This window comes from Mus caroli, chromosome 4, assembly GCF_900094665.2.
Source record: "Mus caroli chromosome 4, CAROLI_EIJ_v1.1, whole genome shotgun sequence".
NCBI lineage: Eukaryota > Metazoa > Chordata > Mammalia > Rodentia > Muridae > Mus > Mus caroli.
The window spans coordinates 48,557,112-48,579,872 of record NC_034573.1 but is presented as its reverse complement, the minus strand read 5'-3'; the positions used below and the strand labels follow the sequence as shown (position 1 = coordinate 48,579,872).

The 22,761-nt window shown below is 42.4% G+C and overlaps 1 protein-coding gene across 3 annotated transcripts in view; it reads right to left on the bottom strand.

Moving 5' to 3' along the window:
* Znf462 (zinc finger protein 462) overlaps positions 1-22,761 on the bottom strand; it is a 135,586-nt gene that overhangs the window by 7,203 nt on the left and 105,622 nt on the right. For all 3 annotated transcript variants that reach the window (XM_029476290.1, XM_029476288.1, XM_029476289.1), the window contains 2 exons: positions 16,168-16,391; positions 3,155-3,287 (listed from right to left, as the gene is read on the bottom strand). In XM_029476290.1, coding sequence (XP_029332150.1) covers positions 3,155-3,287; positions 16,168-16,391 — 357 coding nt within the window. The remainder of the gene's footprint in view (positions 1-3,154; positions 3,288-16,167; positions 16,392-22,761) is intronic.

Sequence of the window (22,761 nt, the reverse complement as noted above, 5' to 3'; positions counted from 1 at the left end):
AAAAAAAAACCCACAGAAGAAAATGGCCTCAGGAAGACCTGCTCAGGTCTGCTGGATATTCTGCCACGGGGCCTTAGTCTAGCCCAAGGGCTAGTGCATTTCATGACTAGCGACTCTTTAAAAAAGAACATGTTAGCACTCTAAGGGGCTGAAGATGTATGTAGTGTTAAGAGATCGGCTCTGGAACAAGAAGAGTGAGATTTACCCTTCAGTGGGTTTATTATTTATTTTCTTACCTTACTTTAGATAGGTTTTAAGTTTGTCAGAACTCTTATTTATTAGGTCCATGTCTTCGATGTCATGCCATTTAATTAATGTTTTTGGCACTCTTATACTCCAAGGCCTCTCATACCACAAGGAAGAATTTTATCACTGAGTTACATCTCTATGCTTCACTTTCCATTATAATGTCAAGGTAACTAGAAAAGACCCCAAAATAGCCATAACAATCTAGAGTGAACACGATAAGAAGTTCGAGGCACTCCATTCCGTGACTTTAAGATACTTAAAGAAAGACAAAGTCACCAAAACAGCTTGACAGTAGCCTAGAATCAGTTTCATGGAGCAAGGGGATAGGAGCACTCTCAGTCAATTGAGCTTTGAGAAAGTTGCCAATATCACTATCAGGCACCACGGGCAGAAGAAAGAAACTAGATCCTGACCTCCCAGATGGAAAAACAATCAACTCCAAATCAATAAGAGATTGAAACATAGGTCCCAAAACCACAAAACTGCCTTTTTGTGCTGGAGGAAAACTCGGGGGAAATCTCCAGGACACCGGTTGTCCATGATTTTCTCTTTAAAGTTTTTTTACATGACCCCCAAATCACAAGTAACGAAAGAAAAAAATAGGCAAATGCAAGCTGAATCCAGCTGGAAAGTTCCTGTTCTGCCAAGGAAACATCAGAAAGAAAAGGCAACCCACAGAAGAGGAGGAGAATCTGTAACCACACACTGGTCACAGGGTCAATATCCGGGACCTATGAAGAATTCAACCAACTCAGTCAATATTCGAGTGAACAATTTCCCCAATTAAGAAATGGACACAGGCTCTGTATAAGCATGTCTCAGAAGATATGCAAACAGACATCAGCAATATAATGGCACTCCACATCCTGTACAAGGGTGGAATGCAAATTCCAACCTTAAGTACTGCCCCATAGCAGTTAGAGTGTCCATTACCTAAAGAAGAGAACAAGTGTTGGGGAAGGTAAAGAAAGAACAATGCTGTGGACTGGTAGCAAATCTGGGCAGCCATTATGCAATACTGTATGTAAGTTTCTCAGCAATCTCACTACTGAGTCAACACACAAAGAAAATGAAATGAATGATGGGAATATCACCAAGAGATGTCCAGGGTTCATCTCAGCATTATTCACAACAGCAAAGACATAGAACTCATTTGAGTGGCCAGTTGTCGATGAAGGGATACAGAAAACATGACATGATGCCCACTGGCATATCATTTATACCATTCCACTTGAAGACAAGAACTCCTGTCATTTGTGACAACATGGATGAGGATTATATGTTAAAGGAAATGAATCAGGCATAAATGCAAATACCAAATTATTTCACTCCATGTGAAGCCTCAGTCAAATTCAGTGATTCAGACTGTAGAATGGACATTTTGTTGGAGTGGACATTTCCAAAGCCCAAGGTTGGGGTCCTGAGGACATACTGCTCAAAAGACATTAAATTTCAGGCAGATAGGAAGAATGAGTTTAGGAGATCAATTGTGTGGCGTGATGACTATAACCAATAATGCTACTGAAGTTTTAAATTGCTCAGTTGATTAAGATCTTATTCCCCAAGATAAGTGAGGAAAAAATGTTAACTAACTTCATTTGGCTATTCTGCAATGTGCACCTATTTTAAATCATAAATACACACAATTTTTTTTAACCTGTCGACTAAAACTAAAGAAAATACCAAAGTTTTAAGCCAGAAGCTTTTAAGTTAAAAATCTATACATTGATCACCCTAGGAGACAGACACTGCTATTATCATTGTCACTGTCACTATTACTTGAGAGCTGGTGAACTCACAAAGACAGAAAGCAAAGTCCTGGGGGCCACGATCCAGTGGGGTAGCTTCAGAACCCTTCATATTACAGGACTAAAGAAACGAGGCTCTGCAGTGGCCGCTAATACTATTCTTCTCATCCCTACAATGGTAGTGGCTTATGCTTTTCGCTCATATTTACAGTATCTATGCGTGAACTTTTTTGCTCAACCTGCAGTAACTTAAGGAACATATACCAACTTATATTCTTTTTTTTAATTTTGAGTATGTGTGTGGGTGTGGGCATGCCAGAGGAAAGAGTCTGATCTCTCAGAACTGGAGTTACAGGTGGTTGTGAGCTGACGGAAATGGGTGCCGGGAACTGAGCTCAGGTTCTTAAGAGGAATAAGCACTCTTAGCTGCTGGGCCCTCCTCTCTCCAGCCCTTCCACTCCCCATCTCAACCTGTGTTTTTATATACTCTGAGATGCCCACAGTAGTCTATAAAGAATAAACAAGGACAAGTCTCTAGATCACATAAACATGCTTTCTGCAATTAAACACATTTTGGAGTCTTCTTATCTTAGAATAATGGGAGAGAGAGGCAGGGTTGGAGCAATAGCTCAAATGTCAATGAAATGGTGTTTTCTGCAAATACAGGAGAGGGTGAGACACTGTCTCTTCCTCTTGGCAGAGTGAAAACAGAGCCCTAAGGGGCTAAGGAAATGGCCCTGCAGGGGGAACATGTATAATGTCCAAGTTCATTACCGGCTTTCACTATGACCCCAGCAGCAATCCAAGTTCAAACTCATTCCTCGATAGCACTACCATGCCATTCATCTTGCTCCTTGCTATCTGCATCCTGAAGGCTCCTCAGACACTAGTTTTCCTTGCTAGGAACCATTTTTTTTTCTTAGCAAACACACATCTATAATTAGAAAGGAAATATCTGCTTTCCTTGGAGTTTCTATAGCTGGTAGTAGTTTGTAAAGACAGGGCCCCTGATGGTGCCTAAGCCAGTCTGTTCTGCTGCTTAACCAAGAAGGATCCTGCCTTCTGTTCTTCCCACAGCAGCCTCCTGCCTCCCCCTTCTGTCTCACTGTGGACATTCTGGGTGCCATCTGGGACTCGGAGAGCAGGGTAAGACTAACCTCTGTCCTCAGCCTTGCTGCTCATTTCGTCGTCCTTGTCCTCGTCCTCGCTGCTGGAACTCTCAATCTTCTCCTTCATCTGTTCCAGCTGATCCAAGTTAACCCGGCCAACCAGCTCAAAGTTACGGCTGACCTGAAAAAGGGCCAAGCAGATGATGGAGAAATGAACCACAGACTGCATGGCCACTCTTGGAGGAGATCTTTCCAGCATAATTTCCCCTATATATATTTTTGCATCCGGGTCCAGATAAGCCAGAAACCTGAGAGATCCATTTCTTCATTCTGACTTTGAGAGACAGATCTGTCCTTGGCTTCCCATTCCAACACTGGACCTCCGCACCAAACTTCTGAGACTCAGGTACAAAAAAAAAAAAAAACCGGAGACCTCCTCACCAAACTTGTGAGACTCAGGTACAAAAAAAACCCGGAGAGATCCCAGAGCATCACAAAACGTATCGCATGGCATTAACACTGAATTGAAAATGTAACGAGTCCATCGTTAACTACCCAAGCTTTCAATACTTCTGCATGCAAAGAGGCTCCTTCCTACGCATGTCCTGACTACCTGTCAACCATGCTCCTGGGCTGCATCAGTGAGGACCGTAAGACTTTTAATGCTAGTTTAAATGGAAGCCCATACTATTGCTACTAGTTTGGCTACATGTTTAAAACTGACTATATCCTATTTACAAGACACAAGACACAGGTAACTAACCTTAAGAGCTACTGAAATGTGTTGACCGTGAGTGAGGCTGTCGAGATGGTTAAGTGGGAGAAGAACTTAAACTGCTCAGTAAGAGCCTGAGTGAGGAGCTTCAGTGTCAGAGACAGAACCGTCTCAAAACAGGCACCTTTCCTATTTGTTGGTTTTAAACCATTCAGGAGATGGGACAGAGGATATAAAGAGATTTAGATCTGTTCTTTGACTCACACACACACAAACACACACACACACACATAGTGGGTAGCTTTTATTAATCTAAAATGTAGTTAGAATAATGTGAGAACCTGAGCTTCCCTCAAATATCATTCAAAGGAAGCAATAATTCAAACTGTTATGTCTTAACAAGCTCTGGTTTGGGGTTATCAGATCAACAGCAGCACAAAATGTGCCTTCTCCGCACACAGAGTTGTTAGTGGTGACAGGTGAGGCCTCTAGAACAAGCCATAGCCTATGCTCTGTATGAGGTGTGTGCTCTGATCCCTCTTTTGAAGGCAGGCCAGGGCAGGGGGGATATCAAGACAAATGCCACTCGGTCCCTGCCTCCAGAGGCTCCCAGTATAGTTAGCGAAAGAAGGCAGACATCATTAATTAGGTAGGCATGGTCCACAGCTGCCACAGTAGACAGGGCAATGAGAGCACAAGGGAGGAAAGAGGGCTTACAAGACAATTCAGAGTACTCTCTGGGGCCAGGCTGGGACAAAGATGTGCTGAGCACCACCAATTCCATATGCCCGGCAGATGGGATCGTCATCATTGGCTGTGACAAATGAGAGGGATCTCAACTCAGGGTACCAGGGCCAACTCTGCGCTATGATGAGACTTAATACTGTTCTGGCAACCTTGCATAGGAGACTGGTATAGCCTGGGGGAGGCAGGAAACACCTTCGAGATAATACACTGCTCTACCTATGAGGATGGAACCCGTGAAGCCAGTTGATTCTGCTCTTTCCCCGCCAGGCCTGGACTTCCTCTTTGAAGTCACTAGTTCTCTCCTTTTGTCCCTTTCCTTTCTCACGGGCTTCTGGAGAACTAACTATGCTTATCTCTATTTTTCCTTGCTCGAAAACTGTTCACATTTCAGATTCTGCACAATTTTGAAACAGTATGTGGCATTTCCATGGTAGACGTTCATCCCAGGACAACCCAGGATTTATCTGTCCTGAAGATGTCTATAATCTCTGCAAGGCAATTAAGACTTTAAAACCATTTCTATTTTTTTGCTATGTAATGAGAAGATTTCTAAAATTAAAAAAAAATCTTTATAGTGCTGGGTTATTCTAACATTTAAAACCCCCAAACTAGCCATCTAAATGCTAATCTGAACACAGAGGGAGGATTCTTTTTTTTTCTTCTGCCCCTATTAGCCTATCATGTCTCCTGACTGGATCACCACCGTAAGCCCCATTCCAAAACTGGGTCGCAGCATCCATTTCCCCTCTTCCTGTATCTATTCCCCAGTGTGGGCAAAGTCATCTTTTAAGAAAATATTAAGAGGCCAGGGAGATGGCTCAGTCAGTAAGAGCTTCCTGTAGAAGTGTGAGGAGCAATGTCTGGATTCCCCAGGACCCACATGAAAAGTCGGGTGCGGCTGTGTGCTCTACAGTCTTAACTCAGAGGAGTCGGAGGAGGAAAATGCCCTGGGGCTAACTGGCGGGCCAGTGGAGCTGAGCTCCAGGGTTGGCGAGAATTCCTGTGAAGAGTGATTAAGAAAGATGCTCAATGGCCTCCATACATGTGCATACATACAGCCCCCTCTACATATACATGGACGAGTAGAAAATGCCAATCTTTGCCCTGAGGGTCAAATTCCAATTTTGTGCTGTGGCTTACAGGCTTTCCCCAAGCTCTCCTGTTCCTATCATCTCCACTTACTGAGCTTCCTGACATGCCGCTTCTAAGCCTATGCCTGCCACATGCTTCACACACATTCACTCAGTCCCCCAGCCCAGATGAGCGTCTTCATCAGGAAGCCTTCCTGTTGTTGCTCTACCATTAATCACGCTGCTTCTCCCTCCCAGAGCATCCAGACTTGCTCACCTCACACACACCATGTTCCCTAAATAATCCTCCTGGTCTGCCTCTCTGCCTCCAAGCTGCAGGCCCTGAGGACAGACTTTCTGTCCTCTTCCAGTTCCATCTCTTCTCAACAGCAGTCTCTACCTCAGGGTGGGCACTGCTCGGACTGCCTGGCTACCATCTAGCTTCATTTTGACAAGAATCTCCAATGTCTTCCGCCCTGTGTAACACGCACAGTGTTCCGTGAGTGAATGTCATCTTGAATCACCTTATCATATTTCATAAGAGGATATGATCTCCTAGTCCTCTATGTATTTATCTGGGGTTATGTTATTCCTGGCTCTCGCTTTCTTTCGTGTTAAGGTTTCATTTCATAACTGAAATTTCCAGATGTAAAGTTAAAGAGGCTGAGCCAAAGGGTATAGACTTGATTAAGGTTCCAATGTACCTCTCAGTTAGCTTTGGAGGAGACCAAAGGTCTTCCCTAGACCAGGTGACTGATGGCTAAGTGGCTAATATCTTGATGGTCCACAAGATCAATTGAAGGCCATTCACCTCCTCCACCTCCCAGGACCAGAAGTGATATCCCATCATCCTGTTCCCATAAAAGGTGACAACCAAGGGAGAAAGAGCGGGTCTAGGAGCGGTTCATCTAGAACCCTTCCCAGAGTTTCACAGATGAAAGAAGCCCCACGTGTCTGAAGGCCACGTTGTTCAGATTATAACACTATATGCTGACCCACATGTTCTGTGAAAGTCACACATGAATGACCCCAACCCAACATCCCCATCGAAAGTCACTAACCTAGTGTGGGGTGAAAGCAGCGGTGAAGAGGGACATGAGAAATGGTGTCCACAGGCTGATGAGCAAACACTGACCCCTGAGCTCTGATGTGATGACCCCAGGAATCCCCTTTCCCAGCTAATGGCAATTTTCACAACCTTTCCTATTTGTTGGTTTTAAACCATTCAGGAGATGGGGGAGGGGAGATGAAAGAGATTTAGATCTGTTCTTTGACTATACCCCACCCCTGCCATGCCAGCTTGCTTTAAGAATTATGCAATTGGGGCTGGCGAGATGGCTCAGCGGTTAAGAGCACTGACTGCTCTTCCGAAGGTCCTGAGTTCAAATCCCAGCAACCACATGGTGGCTTACAACCATCCTTAATGACATCTGACTCCCTCTCCTGGTGTGTCTGAAGACAGCTACAGTGTACTTACATATAAAATAAATAATAAATAAAATATTTAGAAAAAAAAAGAATTATGCAATCGATTAAGATTACCAAATTGAAAGCCAAGCATGGTGGCGCACGCCTTTAATCCCAGCACTCGGGAGGCAGAGGCAGGCGGATTTCTGAGTTCGAGGCCAGCCTGGTCTACAGAGTAAATTCCAGGACAGCCAGGACTACACAGAGAAACCCTGTCTCGAAAAACAAACAAACAAAAAAAACCAAAACAACAACAACAACAACAAAAAGATTACCAAACTGAACACGCATTTTCGTGCTGCACCCAGATAGGTACAGAACAGATTGATATAGACATGCTTGCTGGAGACAGAATGGAACTTGCCACATTCATCGTCAGGTGATGTCACAGACATCAAGTAGGAAAGACTGTGACACAGCAAGTCCAACCTATGCTTCCAGGTTTTCAGGGGACAGAGTTCAGCCTCCTATTGGCTGTACATACTTATCTTCACATGAGACACCCAACTAAGACTCTCGTATTCCCCACAGTTTATTATCACTATGAGGAAGAACAGCCAGAGTAAACTTGCCTTTCTAGAAAAAGTAACAGCAGAGAACACGGAGCCATGACCTGCAGTGTGGTCGTTAACCGGCACTGAGGAGGTGAGAATGACTTACACACAGGCTGAGAAATCTGTTTTGTAAAGGGCCATAGAAGTGACTATTGGAAGTTTGCTGGACCACAAAAACTTAATTGCTCAAAACCCATCAGGAACAATATGTAGAGATGCATACAAATATACACATATAAACACTCGTGTACGGCCAGCGAACTTTGCAATCTGTAGGCTTTTGAGTTTTTCAACTCTTTAAAAACTTCCCTTTCTTGGATGGTTGGCCCTGTAAACTCATGGTCCACTGGAATTGGCCCACTGGCCACTTTTTGCTAGTCCATGTCATAAGCAGATCCTTGACTGTCTTTGAAAGTCAGATGGATATGTAGGAAGGGAGTCAGTGTGAAAAACAAAATATTACCTGAAGGATTGCCCACAGGAGAATCGTCAAGGAGGCAGATGAGAAACTATGTTGAAGGGGCTGGTGAAGGGGCAGTTAAAAGCACTGGCTGCTCTTCCAAAGGACCAAGGTTCAATGCCCAGCACCCACATGACAGCTCCCAAGCATCTGTAACTCTACTTTCAGTCTCTTCTGACTTTTGTGGGCAACAGGTATGCATGTGGTGCATAGACACATGCAGCCAAAGCACCCATATACATAACAAATAATAAGATAATAATTTTAAAAGTAGGTTGCATTCTCAGCTAGCAGCACTCTTGCTAAGAGTTAGAGGAAAATCTTAAAGAGAGGACATTAAAGTCCTGAAGGGCAGGATTCCTTTCCTTTTCCTGGTTTAATACTATTCTACATGCAGTTGTCCACACACGTAGTTTACATGTGGTATTATTTAAATCTATTGGTGACATGATAACCCACACGAGCCACACATCCCAGCAATCAGGAGGCAGAGCTGGGTGGATCTCTGTGAGTTCCAGGCCAGCCTGGTGTACAGAATGATTTTCAAGACAGCCCGAGCTGTTACTCAGAAAAAAAACCAGTCTCAAAAAATCCAAAAAGGGGAATACAAAAACCAAAAAGCAAAAACCCACCCAAGATCACAACATAGAAAGAATTCATGACATTCACATCCCAAAAATTCAGTTGCTGAGGTGAGAATAAAATTGGATACTCTCCAGTTAAAAGATTAAACAAAATACTTAGTGAATATCTGTTTCATACTATAAATATATCTATCCAGTGGTTTTTAGATGCACCCCATTTTCCTTAGACTGCTGTGTACAGTATGCTACAGTTATCTTCCACATCAGAAGATGAGAACACAACAGGAAATGAGGGCTAAAGTCATGATGGGACTCTCCTATCTTCAGGAGGATAGCTCAGGCCTTTTCTGCTATAACAAACTATCTGTAAGAATGCAAAGGCACTCTCAGGATGCAGAAAAATGCCCACTAAGGTGGATAACCCAGGTGAAAACAAACAAACAAACAAACAAACAAGCAAACAAACACCCAGTAGGTATTGATACCACCATTGTGGTGGAAACTTGATGGGTAGGTGGTATCCCTTGACAAGTTTTCTTCAAAATAAAAGACTTTTAACAGTACAAAGAGATAATCCTGAAGCAGCTAGAGGGGTAAGGAACACAGAAGACAAAGTCCAGATCCAATTTCTTGAAACTGAATTCAGCTTCTGACCAACTTAACTTGGCCAAAGTCCAGAAGAAGTTACTTATTTGGAGACCCTGGTATAATTCTAGCCACAAGCTGTGAGGAAAGCCAGGAGAAGCACAGCGTCAAGAGAGTCTGATCTGGTCAGGAGAGCTGTTGCCAATTGTCTGGATCCAGAGGACAAACACTGGCAAGGCCGCCAAGGTTTGATAAGTTCAACCAACAGGCTTCCTCAAATTTCATCTTTGAAAAGTGATTTCGTTTCACTCAACGATTCATTTCATTGCGTTCCTGCAGCTGACACTGTTAAGATTGTAGAAGAAAATAGAGAAATGTCTGAAGAAGCGTAGGTTAGGAGTGAGAGCACCAGGTTTGACCAGGGAAGACAGTGAATACTTTCAAAGGTTATGGGCAAATAATGTCTTTGTCTAATGTTGACTTGATAAATATTGCCCAGGGCTCGTGGAAGTACACGCCTCTGGAAAACAGTCACATGTCTTACTTGTCTGATTCCAGTTTATCTGTCTTCTCAACCTCATGAAAGAGACAGATGTCCAGCTGACATATCAACAGACAAAGCCAACAGGAGGGAGATCAGTACTGAAAGGAAACAAGCCTCCAGAGAGGCCTGGAGCCCCGCACAAGTCCTCAGAAGCCCTGGGACTGCTCACTGGGACTTAGTTCAGAAAATGAACACAATAAAAGAAATGTGGCTAAAGGTTTGTCTGGTGGTTTGGAGAGAAGGAAGATCTACAGTACAAATTTCATTTTCTGAAATTTTCACTACGGCGTATTTTATGGATTTAGAAAACTGGTTTAAGAGGCGAGAGCTTGTTAGACCTTGTTGCTTGTTTCTGGATTGAAGGTTCATTTGTTTCCTGGAAATTGGCACGCACACACACACACATATACATATATACATATATATATATACACACACACAAAGATACACATTTCTTAGAGTTCAGTTGCCTGAGACTCCATTTGTATAAAAAATTAAAAACATTTCAAAGTAAATTCAATTAGCAAATGTATACTGACTGAATAGACTATCCTAAATCTAATATACTGAACATGAGAAGTTTAGGAGAAAACCAAGCTAGAGATAATATATTTTTATGTTCATTTAAGTAGCAAAGAGACTTCAGACCCATAAAACGGCATTAACAAGGTACTAAAATATACTTAAAATTTTCTTCAAAATAAAAATGGTTTTTGTTTTTATGTTAAATGTAAGACATATAAGCTGGGTTTTTTTTTAGCAAGACTTTAAGGCTCCTAGAAGTGTTAAGCCTGCATCTTTCATGGGAACTGTGGAGAAGTGGCATCACTAGCTAACATTTTATTGTGTAAGTGCAGGGGGAGGGGAGAAGGAGGAGGGAGTGACAGAGAGGAAAGTGCAGCCTTCTAGAGGATAGAGTGAGATCAGAAAAAGACAGTGAGTCCAAGGATGAGAAAAATGAAACAGCCTACACGGTTTACTTTAGATCCCGGGAGATTACATGGGATTCCTTGCTCGCTGGCACAGAGAAAGGTCTAGAAGTACAGGATTCTGTTTGTCACCTCTAAAATGAGGGTTCTGATCGCCACCCTTTCTCCTCTGCACTCTGACTTCTGAGGGTAAACATGGCAGCCTACAGCAAGTACACTTGACATTTTGGTTCTTAAATGCAACGATGTATTTGACTTCAAGGACCCTTTCTGCTATTACCAGCTTTCTGTCCACAGCACGTGATATCAGTATCTTTAGAGATGTGCCTCAGGTTTACAGCCTTGGCAATGAAAACTCAGATGTCCAGGGTTGGTATGCTCAGATCTGTTTAATAAAATCCTTTGATGGAAAAACACATTCTACACAGTCTTATAGATTCTTTTAGATTCTCTCCACCATACAAAATCACCTAAAGTGATTTGTGCCAGGATATAAAAGGCAATATACTCAACATTATCTTATTGAAAACAAAGCAGCAATCTCCATCTCAATTTTTTTTTTTTGACAACTTATGCATTAGTCTGGCTCTATTGGTTCAATGATTAATTTGGCAGAAAGTACTTCTGAAACTTAGCACCTACTAAGGACTTGCTGTGTGCCAGAGTTTGGGGACTGAAGTATAATTCAATGGCTATCTAATTTATCTATTTTAAGTGAACAATTCAACTCTTTCTTTCTTTCTTTCTTTCTTTCTTTCTTTCTTTCTTTCTTTCTTTCTTTCTTTTTCTTTCTTTCTTTCTAAGTAAAGTGACTGATTTAGACCTTCACCCAGGTCAGTTTAGAATATCTTCACCTTTGAGGCGATCCCTCAAATTCTTATAATTGAACCTTATTCCCAAGACTCAGCCCTAGGCAACTTCTGAGCTACTCCTTGTTGCTACAGTGCTGCAGTTTCTAGAAGCTCACATAAAGCCGAAGTCTGATTTCTGTCCATTTAATATGATCTGAGACCCATCCATGCTACTAAACATCAGTAATTATTCCTTACTCACAAGCAGTTTTCCACTGGATACAAAGTCTGTATTTCAGTTCTATTTTAAGCCAGTGTGGTGGTTTCAGTAAGAAGGGTCAGCACAGGTTCACAGATTTAAATGCTTGGTCATCAGGGAGTGGTCCTACTTGACAGGCATTAAGAGGTGTAGCCTTGTTGAAATAGGTATGCCCTTGTTGGAGGAAATATGTCACTGGGGATGGGCTTTGAGGTTTCAAGGGCCCAAGCTAGACCCAGAGTCTCAATTCCTGTTGCCTAATACTCCAGATGTAAAACTATTAGCAAATTCTCTAGCACCATGTCTGTTTGTGGGCTGCCTGCCATGCTTCCCACAATGACAGTAATGGATTAAACCTCTTAATGTAAGCAAATTCCAACTAAATGCCTTCTTTATAAGAGTTGCTGCAGTCATGGTGTCTCTTTACAGCAATAAAACCTTGACTAAGATAGCCAGAGCAGAATTGCTGGGTCTTACAGTAATGCAGTACTTAAGATTTAAACAGCCTGCCAAACTGCTCCAAAGAGGCTGCGTCCCTTTTTGCTTCCACCAGAACTCCCAGGATAACTTCAACTTTCTCCACATCCTCAATATCACCTTGGTATTGACAGCCTGGAATCAACCACCTTGGTAGATAATGAAAACTTAATGTTCCTTTTAGTCTCTACATTGCTAGTGGTAAATCTTGTCAAGCATCTTTGAATGGACATCTTTACCACTTGTCTATGCTTTCATTCTAAGTCAAGTTAAAAGAGTTCTGTGTATCTGCTGGTTCCATGGCCTGGTACATAAAAACTTGACAAATATTTGTTTCAGGCTGTTTGTTGGCCTTTTGCTTTCTTAATGGGATCTTCTAAATGTGTCTCAGTTAGGGTTTTACTGCTGCGAACAGACACCATGACCAAGGCAACTTTTATAAAGACATTTAATTGGGGCTGGCGTACAGGTTCGAAGGTTCAGTCCATGATCATCAAGGTGAGGACATGGCAGCATCCAGGCAGGCATGGTGCAGGAGGAGCTGTGTGTTCTACATCTTTTTCTGAAGGCTGCTAGCAGAATACTGGCTTCCAGGCACTAGGATGAGGGTCTTAAAGCCCACACCAACAGAGACACACCTAGTCCAACAAGGCCACACCTAGTCCAATAAGGCCACACCTAGTCCAAGAGGGCCACACCTTCTAATAGTGCCAAGCATATACATCACAGGACACTTAGTTTTGATGACATTCAACTTATCTTTTGTCTCAATGCTCACAGCTTTTGTTTCTTATCTAAGCATTATTTCGACACCCAACATTTTATTTCTTATTTCTAGCAAAAGTCATGTTTCACTAAAATGTTCATAGGTTAGCCCAAATACTTATGACCATTTTTTTTTAACTGCTTTTAATGTAGAGTTGATTAGGGACCAAGGGCCAAAACGTATATGTGCAAATCTAATTGTTTCAGAGATCCCTTTGGAAGAACACCCTCTCTCTATTGTGTTGACATGCTTGAAAGAGATCAACTGACCACACTCACAAGACCATCTACTCTTGACTTGTTCTTCTGCTCCTTTAAACTGAGCAATGCCACACTCTCTTAACTACTGCAGCTTTACTTTAAGCCCTGAAAGCAAGATGAGTTGAGTCTCTCAACTTTGCTTCTCTTTATTGTTTAGACAAATCCACATCATTTGCATTGCCACATAAGTTTTAGATTTAGTTTATCATCATCTATAAAAAATACTTCCCAAAGTTTAGATGAAGATTATATGAGATCTATAGATCTGATTAGAAAAAAAATGATCAATACTGAATTAGTTACCTATTTCATGAATGTGGTACATAGGGCAACAATATAGGTCTTTGTTTCTCTCAGTAGGACTATGTAGCTCTCAGTGACTAGATCTTACAACTCTTAGGTTAATTTCATACCAAACTATTTTATTCCTTTTGATGTTAATACACGTAATCAATCTTTGTTTTCAGCATTTAGCAATTTATTTTTGTACCTGTCTCATATCCTGTAACCACCATCATTTCCTGAGTGTTCTAGTAGCTTTTTTATACCATCATCAGGATTTTGTAGCTATTACGATCTGGGAGTAAATTTTCTTAGGCCTTTAACTCCTGGTTTTTGCCTTAGAGTCATTAAGGTTTTCATTTGAATCAGCAGTCAGTCTAGAACACACCGACAGCCCCCGTAGCCTTTCTATGAAGTCTGACATTTGTATACCATTCGCTGATGAACAACCACACTTTGCTAGTGCACACTGCCAGTGCTCATCTGCTGAAAACCAGTTTCAACCGCACTGAATTGTATTATGTGATCATCATTTAGGAGGGGGGAAAAAGAGAATAGAAAAGAAATGTGCTGCTATCTAATAAGCATGAATCTCATAAACTTAATAACAATCCTGACCAAATAGAATCCACGGGGGCATGCTCAAAGTGGCGAGTCCTCAGCTGAAGGTGGGCAGGCACTCTTTGGACTCAACACACTCATCAACCATAAGAAAGGGCAAAATTGAAAACCATAGCATGACACGGTAAAACCATCACAAAACTTATGTAAAATACAAGCTATCATTACTGGTTTCATATTTCAGGCCTTTGAGAGCATGGTTGCCTTTATGATAAATACAGTTCTTGCTATACTGGAGCACAATTCTATTCACACACAGTCTATGGGACATAGACTGAGTGCCAACATGCAGGAGGAACATGGGCTCCATCTACTCTTAAAAGGCTTTCTGTCCTTAGAATAACAATCCCTACTGATAAGCCAGAAAACAGGCCTTCATATATGAGCAGCTTCCTAAGGCACACACAATAAGCAATGGAGCAATAGCAATTACTCGAGTTTCTTTGTTCGAAAACTCCTGAATTCCGTTCCCTCTTTCTGGAGAGCACACTTCCCAGCCCAAGGTCCTGAGCCCCAGCTTTCATCTGACTGCTCAGGATGCCTGGTATTTGGTTTGGTTTCTATCTGTCCCTGGATTTTCTAGTAGTTTAGAATCCACTGCACCAATGAAGGAAGAATTTCTCTTCCTGATTTGTTTTGTTCCCAAATAGAAGCCCGAAGGCTTGCACGCCATAATAGAAGGATGACTGTGCATAAATAAGGTGCACATGAATGAATGAATACAAGGAGCTTGGTCTGGGATACATTTCCCCCTGAGTTAGGATGAAAAAACTCCCAGGAAGAAAGGATACGAAGATTTCTGAGTGCAGCAATCTAGATTTTTCTTTTCTTTTACTTCAGGGGCTGTCACGGGCAGCCAGAGAAGTTGCAAGCAAGCTGTTAAATTGTGGACCCAGAGCAAAGAAAGCTCTGGTAGCCCTTACCAGAGATGATTCAGACTAAAATATTTATAACGTGGGTTCAGAAGGCTAAGAACGAGTGGCCATGTTTCTGCTGAAAAGGATTCAGAGTGAGAAAAATGGAAATGGGATAAAAAATGCTTTTCATTATGTCTGGAGTAAATGCTTAATAGATGTTTTGGATTTGGTTAATTAGCAAGGATTGCAGTAGGCTATTTTCAGAAACAAATACTAATCATAACTCTTTCTATGCAAAACCTGTAACTACAGTAAGCAAAATAATCCCTATACTGAGTAACATAGCCATGTATGGCTCTAGTTCTCAGCAAAACTACAGAAGAGAATTCCGACCCCTCCCCCCCAAATCTCCTTCCTATACTATTAAAAAAATATATCAATTTCTTAAATTGATCACATATGTATAGTAATGCCTTTCAAAGTTGTAATTAGCAAAACCTTAGAAACAACTTACATGACCGAGAGTCAAGGCATTGCCAACTAAGTGCCCAGAGACTGTTATGTTTTATTGGATAAAGTTTTATTCAAACACCACTGTGTCTGTGCCTGCTTTCTTGCTATATACTAATGGTGGGTTTAAGCATCTGCCACTGAAATTACATATGGCCCAAAAAAAACAAAAGATCTACTGACTGCTCTTTACAGGAAGTCTGCCAACACTATAATAATTAAGCACATTTAAGATTTTAAACAAAATTTTAGACAGGGTTAAAAAAAAAGCAAGATATGCTGTTTTATATACAATATAAACAAAATTATGTAAAACAAGTGAAACAAGTATAGAAAAGATTCCCCCAAGGTTTTGGACAGTGGGGGTATGAGTGAATTGTTTATCATATCTATTTTTCCCACGTTCTAAAGTGATCTTACATTTCTTTTATTCTAAGAAAATGAAGTTTTAGTATAGTTACCACTTTAACTCGTCTCTCTGGCTTACACACAGTAGAGGTGGCCACACTAACCTGTTTCCCCGACAGGAGTGCTGAGGTGGGGGGGTCGGGGGAGGGTGGTGCAGGAAGTCCTGGGCAAGTACCTTGTGCTCATCCCGAAGGTGAGTGTCCAGTTCCTCCGTGTGCTTGGTCTCATAGTAGCAGAGCTGGCATTTGTACGGTTTCAGTTCATTGTGCTTTTCTATGTGTTGCTGGAGACTCTCGTCACTGGAGCAGGTGAAGGTACACTTATCACAGCGGAAAACTACTCCCTGCAAGTATTTTGACAGTTTGGAACGGCACACTTCAATGGGGACAACTCGCTCTTCTGTGGAAACAAATCGAATGGAGAGATGGGCATTTTTACTGATGGAAAACAGATGTTCTCTCTTTGGAACGTAAGAGGAAATGGACCCATTCAATTCTGATACTTCCTGTGGGTCTCAGTCTGTGAACAACACACACATACACACTATCCCTCCCTGATGTTCCCAAATGACACACAACCCACCAGCACAACTGGGTATGTGGAAGACCAAAAGCTTTTGTGCACTCAATACCAGGCGTGGTGAGTGATTAGATTGGGGCAGGTGGAAAGGCGTTAGGTAGTTTCTGAATGAAGGTTGGTTAAGCACGGAAGTGGCTGCCATCTTTACCAACATTAATAACCACTGACGAGATCATTTTAATGTCCTTCAGCAAGTGCTCTGACGGCTGGATGCCAGGTGCCTCTCAGGGAAGGAAATATTAACCTGGTACCTGTGGACTACCACTGCGTTTCACTCTCCAATGATACCAAGGCTAGAGTTTACTTCCATTTTCAGAATAAATAAAAATGAGGAACAACATCCTACTCCTAGACTAGGGATCAAAGCCAGGGTCCCACAAATGATCAGCAAGCGCACTGTCACTGAGCTAAATCTCTAGTGAGGAACAACTTTTGAAAATGTTCTGGAGTTTTAGACAGTGCAACTGACAGAGCCGAGATGTGAACGCAGGCTGAGCTCGTTGCTACTTCCGTTCCTGTTCCCCACTTGAAGACGTTTTTCATGATGTTATTCCCCAGTCCTGAAAGCAGGGCATCTCTTTAGAACTCAATTAACCAGTATACTTAACTTACAAGTGAAAGGTGCTGTGGGTAACATTGAGGAGGAATGAAGATTGGAACCTTTGAAGATTTGTGTCTTTCTAGAGAAATCTGTAATCTGATTGCCACAAGAGGAAGAAAATTCCTAGCTGGAAAGAGAGGACGTGGGTGCCTTCCCCGCTCCCACACCAAATGCTGTAGGGCTGGAAATGCATGCGCTTGTGTAGTTTGCACTCTCTCGCCCTTGTGTTTAACTGCTCAAATTGAATTTCACACCAGTCTGCCCAGAGTACTGGTGCACGTGCCAGATATCCATAACTGGGATAAAATTAAAATCTGTGCTATATATGCAAGAATCAAAAATAGCGTGTGTTTTCATGCTGAGTCTGGATTTCAGAAGACCCGGAAAGTTTACAAATGGACACACAAAACATATACTTATATTATTTAGAGACAGCAATGTATTATTAAGTCAGGAAAGCATGATTTTGTTCCCAGAGACACTGAGTAGCAACGTTAGTCTTTTGCATGCGGATGCTGCTGCCTCTTCCAGCCTTCCCTTTGTTATTGGCTGCACTCGGACCCAAGGGAACTCCCCCCACCCAACATCATGTCTTCATCTGAACCACAACATTCTAACTGCAGGGCATTCACCGCCTTGGAGCCCTGAATGTAGCGCCTCATCGGCCAGCAAGATGCTGGGCACAGAAAGCGTTAAGGGTGGTGTCTGTAACATACTCCCCAGAGATCTAATGCATATGTTATTTTCCCTATACAAAGAGCCAGTTGCTTATTTAGAAATATAAATATTTTTAAAACCAAAGTACAGCAGACAGCTAAGAAACACATGATTATGAAGTAATCTGCACATTTTCTTAGAATAGCAAATGTTTAACAGTCTTCTAAGCCATTCAGTTCCATGGTTTGGTGTAAACGGAGGGGGAAGTGCCTTGGCATAAATTAGTTAGCCTGAAGGAGTCCATTCTAGAACATTCTACTACTCTCTACTCCTGGATTTCTCAAAACAGTAGCATGACTGACATCTGGAGGCTAGACAGTTCTTTGTTGCAGGCACTGTCCTGTGAACTGTAGCATGCTTAACAACTTCTTTGGTCTTCACTCACCAGATTCTTCTAGCACTCATTCCTATCACAACCCAGAATGTCTGCAGGATAGTGCACTCTTGGGAGGCTGGAAGAACCGGTTGAGAACAATCACGTTCAGCAATGGTAGGCATGAACTACAGTGGTTCAGACTAGGTAAACCTAAGAGCCTAATCTGCTGCCCGGCATGGAGTGGTAGCCGTAGTCCCAGGGACACTGTACACTGAGGTTGTCCTTCATGGAAAGGGCTGCCATGATCACTTTTGGCACTTCCATGAGGCTATGGCCCTCCGCTCTCCTCCTCACTTGTCCCTGATTTATTTTGTCATCTTTACTGCTTCTCTTTTATTCTCTGGCTCTGGCCTGGCCCATCTGCCCTAGATCTGTCAACCTCAGCGGAGATGAAGAACAGCTGGGCACACTTTTCCAAGCAACAATGCCTCAAATGCCACGAGGACAGCTATTCAGCCGCTCAACAGTCTGTTGCCCGAAGTCAATAAATGGTTCTCCCCAACCCCCCTTTTTATGCATTCACCACTTCCATTCCTCTACCACACTGGTTAGCTTTCTTTGCAGTTTCTAATTTCATGATGCATCATTAAGAATTTTACCCAAAGATCTAAGGCCTCAAAGTCATGGCCTTAAGTTCAAATGCTAATAGCAATAATAGCTAATACATGACTTTACAATTGATTAAAAGCTTGCTATGAGGTGAGGTCTATTAGCTGTTATAGTTCTGTATATTGAGACATCAGTGATTATTATTATCATTTGAAGATGTCTGTACAATCTTACACACACAATAAATAAATGTAATTTTAAAAATTAAAAAAAAATTCAAGATTTCCCATTTCCAGCCTAATATATGAGCTAAGGTAGACCAAATCTCTTCCTTATTTAAATGTATACCATCATTACCTACCAAGTTAGACTGGAATGCTCCAGGCATGAACTGAATCCTGCCTTGGCTATAGACATTCATATTTCTATGAGCACCCTAGTAGCATGGGTCTTTCCTGATTTCACACCTCTCAAAATTACCCTGGGTAAGAAGTGTTTGTGACTCAGCACGCAGGGAAGGTTAAAAAAAAAAGGTATCACCAGTTCACAACCAAGATGGTTTATCAGTTTCATCTCCTCCTACTCAACTGGTACTCACTGCTACAGGGGAACATGACACTGGAGAGGCAGGACTCCAGAGTCATCACTGAAGCACCCGTGCCCTAAGGTGTACTGAAAGCAGTGCTGGGTATGCTGCTGTGTTAGCATGGAACCCATTAGAAAAGGCTGCAGCAGTGCCAACTACTAAGGGTCATTTCTTAGCAAGAAGCCACATGACTGTGGAGCCCCGAGTCACCAGGTAAGAACTCCTCTGGAAAGGAAACTGCAACATACTAGAGTTTCCTTCCAAGAATACCAAGTCTTAAATGAGGCAGGCAGAAGAATTGGGATTCCTTGACCCCAACAATCTTTGCTTGCAAGGCATCAACCCAGAAGGCTGAGCTCAAAGACCCATTCACTACTTGCTGTTGGATAACTGAGTGATAAAGGTTAAAGACTGGAGAAAACCATTAAGGAAACCACATTAGTCCAATGTGGAGGGCACTTGGGAAACAGAGGCAGGAGAGTTTGAGACTAGCCTGGGCAAGGTAGTATGTTTTAGGTCAGGTTGGGTTACATAAGACCCTATCTCAAAATGCTCTGCTGAGGAAGAGAAGGAGAAATTGGAGGAATAGGAAGAGGGTAAGAAGGAAAAGAAAAAGGCATTATTATCTTTCAACCCCCCCCCTAACATAAAACTACAAATAGATAAGTAAGCACAAGCAACCATCTCCTGGTAAGAGCTATGAAGTTGTGACATTAGCAGGTTTCTAGGGAGAGCTGAGAACAGGCAGTACCTCTCTCACAGGTAAGGGTACTGATGGGATTTCACTAAATCAAAATAATAGTCAGTCTTATTGATTTTCTCTCCTGAAATCAAAGTGCCCCTAACCAGACAAATTAGGGAAAATGACTTCCATTCAGGATGCCCTCCGTCAAGACTTAGCCTCAGTCAGGATTTGCCTACTAAAGCAGGAAACAGACCCTTGAAGCTAACATGCCAACTGGAGAACAACCACAGTGGTTACACAGCTACATCATCATAAGGTAAATATTTATCAAAAAGGCTTCAGCCCTGTGATTCAATCTGCACCCAAATTTTCAGGTGTGTTACATAGGAACAAGACACAGCTGGGCAAGCTGTATGTAAGCTCTACGCTTCCAATGGTTGTATACTCACAGTCACAATCGAGAAGCTTCCATTAATGCTCAACTTCCCTCAGAGAACAAACTTTTCTGTCTCTTCATGGCTGAAATGCCCTATATCTTCAAACACCAGCAGGCATGCTGCACATCCTTTGCTCAAATGAAAACTTACCCAAAGTCCTACCAAATGAGTTCAGGAAACAAACGTCCAAGTTAGACTTATATGTTACTAGATGTTGACATCTAAACCAATAAGAAAGAGATAGATCTAATGATCCTATGCTTGAACCTTGGTTAAATTCTTATTTAGCAGGTGCCTTACCTGCAGTCTGATTTAATTTTTTTCCCTTGGCTTTCTATGTATTTACTAAGGAAAGGTCAAATTTCTGGATCGTCTCTAAAAACACATTCTTTGCAGGTACCTGGAATAGTCTGACGCCATGCTACAAATAGGTCTTGCCTCCAGTGGCCTCAGTTGTTTACTAAGAGATTACTCCCACTCTGCAGTGGTTGATAGTGTCCCCCAATTTATGTCCACTTGGAACTTCAGAATGTGACTATTGGGATAGAGTTTGGGGGATGTAATTAAAATGAGCAAGGTCATGTTAGATTACAGCTGGCCTAAAATTCAATGCCTGATGTTTTTGTAAGAGAAATCCCAAAAAGGAACACAGATAACTGACAACGAGCCCGCAAGAAGGAGGCAGAGGTTGGATGGCTGCCACTATAAGTTAAGGATATCAAAGATTGCCCAGGGTCTAGGATATGACAAGAAATCAAAGGGTAAGTAGGTAGGTGATCTACCACTGAGTTCTATTCCCCTCTCCCCATCAAGCATGGGTTTTCTTGAAGTTTTAGATGATACACAGGCATCAGCTAAAGAGGCTGACAATTCTAGCCTCTGTAGCTTACATCATTTAAAGCCAATGAGTTGGTAGATGTGGATTTCAGTAAACTTAGAAAGAGACTAAAAAGCCCATCTTAAGTCTTCCTTGTCTGCTGAAATGCTGCCAGGGCTCAGTTTGAGAGCCACCTTTTTGTCCATGACTTCTTTCCAGGAACATAAATAGGACTCATAGACACCCATCACTCACTGTCTTGGATATACGGTGTATGTGTTCATCTTGAGGAGGTCAAGTATGGGTTTCCTATACCGCATCATACATAATGCTGTCATAACAGAGTGCAGCAAGTTACAAGCAAATGATGGGTGTTTGCAGAACTCAGGAATCAATAGTATGCTCCCATTGCCATGGGAGTTCACACCCTTGACTAATTCTCACCAGACTTCCATGGGATGGATTCTCCCCCCCCATTCCTTCCTAAAACACATCACTCTGTCCCAACAAAGAGATGGCAACTGTCCTTGCCAGTAGCAGCTCTGTTCCAGGGCCAGTTCAGGGTTGTTTTTCTTGTCTTTCATCCCAAGGTTTTTAATTAACTGAGGCCTCAGAAACATCTCATGCTGTAGACTCTGGAGACCAAAGATGTTTATTCATCCGAAGCAGGCAGTGCACAGGTGCAGAAGCCTCATCTCATTATGCTGGGATCAGCCCCAGTGCTGATCTGCAAGGCAGACATTTGACCACATCGATAACCAGGCTTTCTCTGTTCTGCCTTGAAGTGGAGATGGCCATCAGAGGCAGAAGACAGTAGATACTTAGGGCCCTCTGGCACCTGTGGATTGGGGTCCTCATCTTTGACCTCCAGCCCTACAAAAAGTTCTCTCCTTAGACCCAACTTTCACAGACTCTGGAACACTGAGCAGGGTGGCGGCAGCTTCCCCAGGGTAAGAGAGTGATGCCAGGGATTCAAAGCATGGGCTGTGGGTCACACACACCTGGGTTCCAATCCTAGCCTGTTACCCAAGAGTCTTTGGACCGTAGGGAAGTACTCAGTTTTTCTGAACCTGTTTTTGTTGTTTGTCATCCGGGATGACAGTCATATCTACCATGCTGGATTCAGTACATTTATTGTAAAGCACTCGCGCCAGGAAACAGTAATGATGGTAGCTACAGTTAGTAGTGTCACCACTGATCTTTAACGGCACATATTTGGATCATATTTCTACCTTGGTGAGTACAATATTCACATATCCACAGATGGAAGAGGATTGCCATATGACCAATGACACATGATGGGATCAGACCAAACAGCAAAATACTGGGCTGACTCATCATCACCCGATGACTCTGGTTAAGTTACTACAGCTCTCCATGACCCCATGGAATAGACTGAGCACATCTTCATCTATACAACCG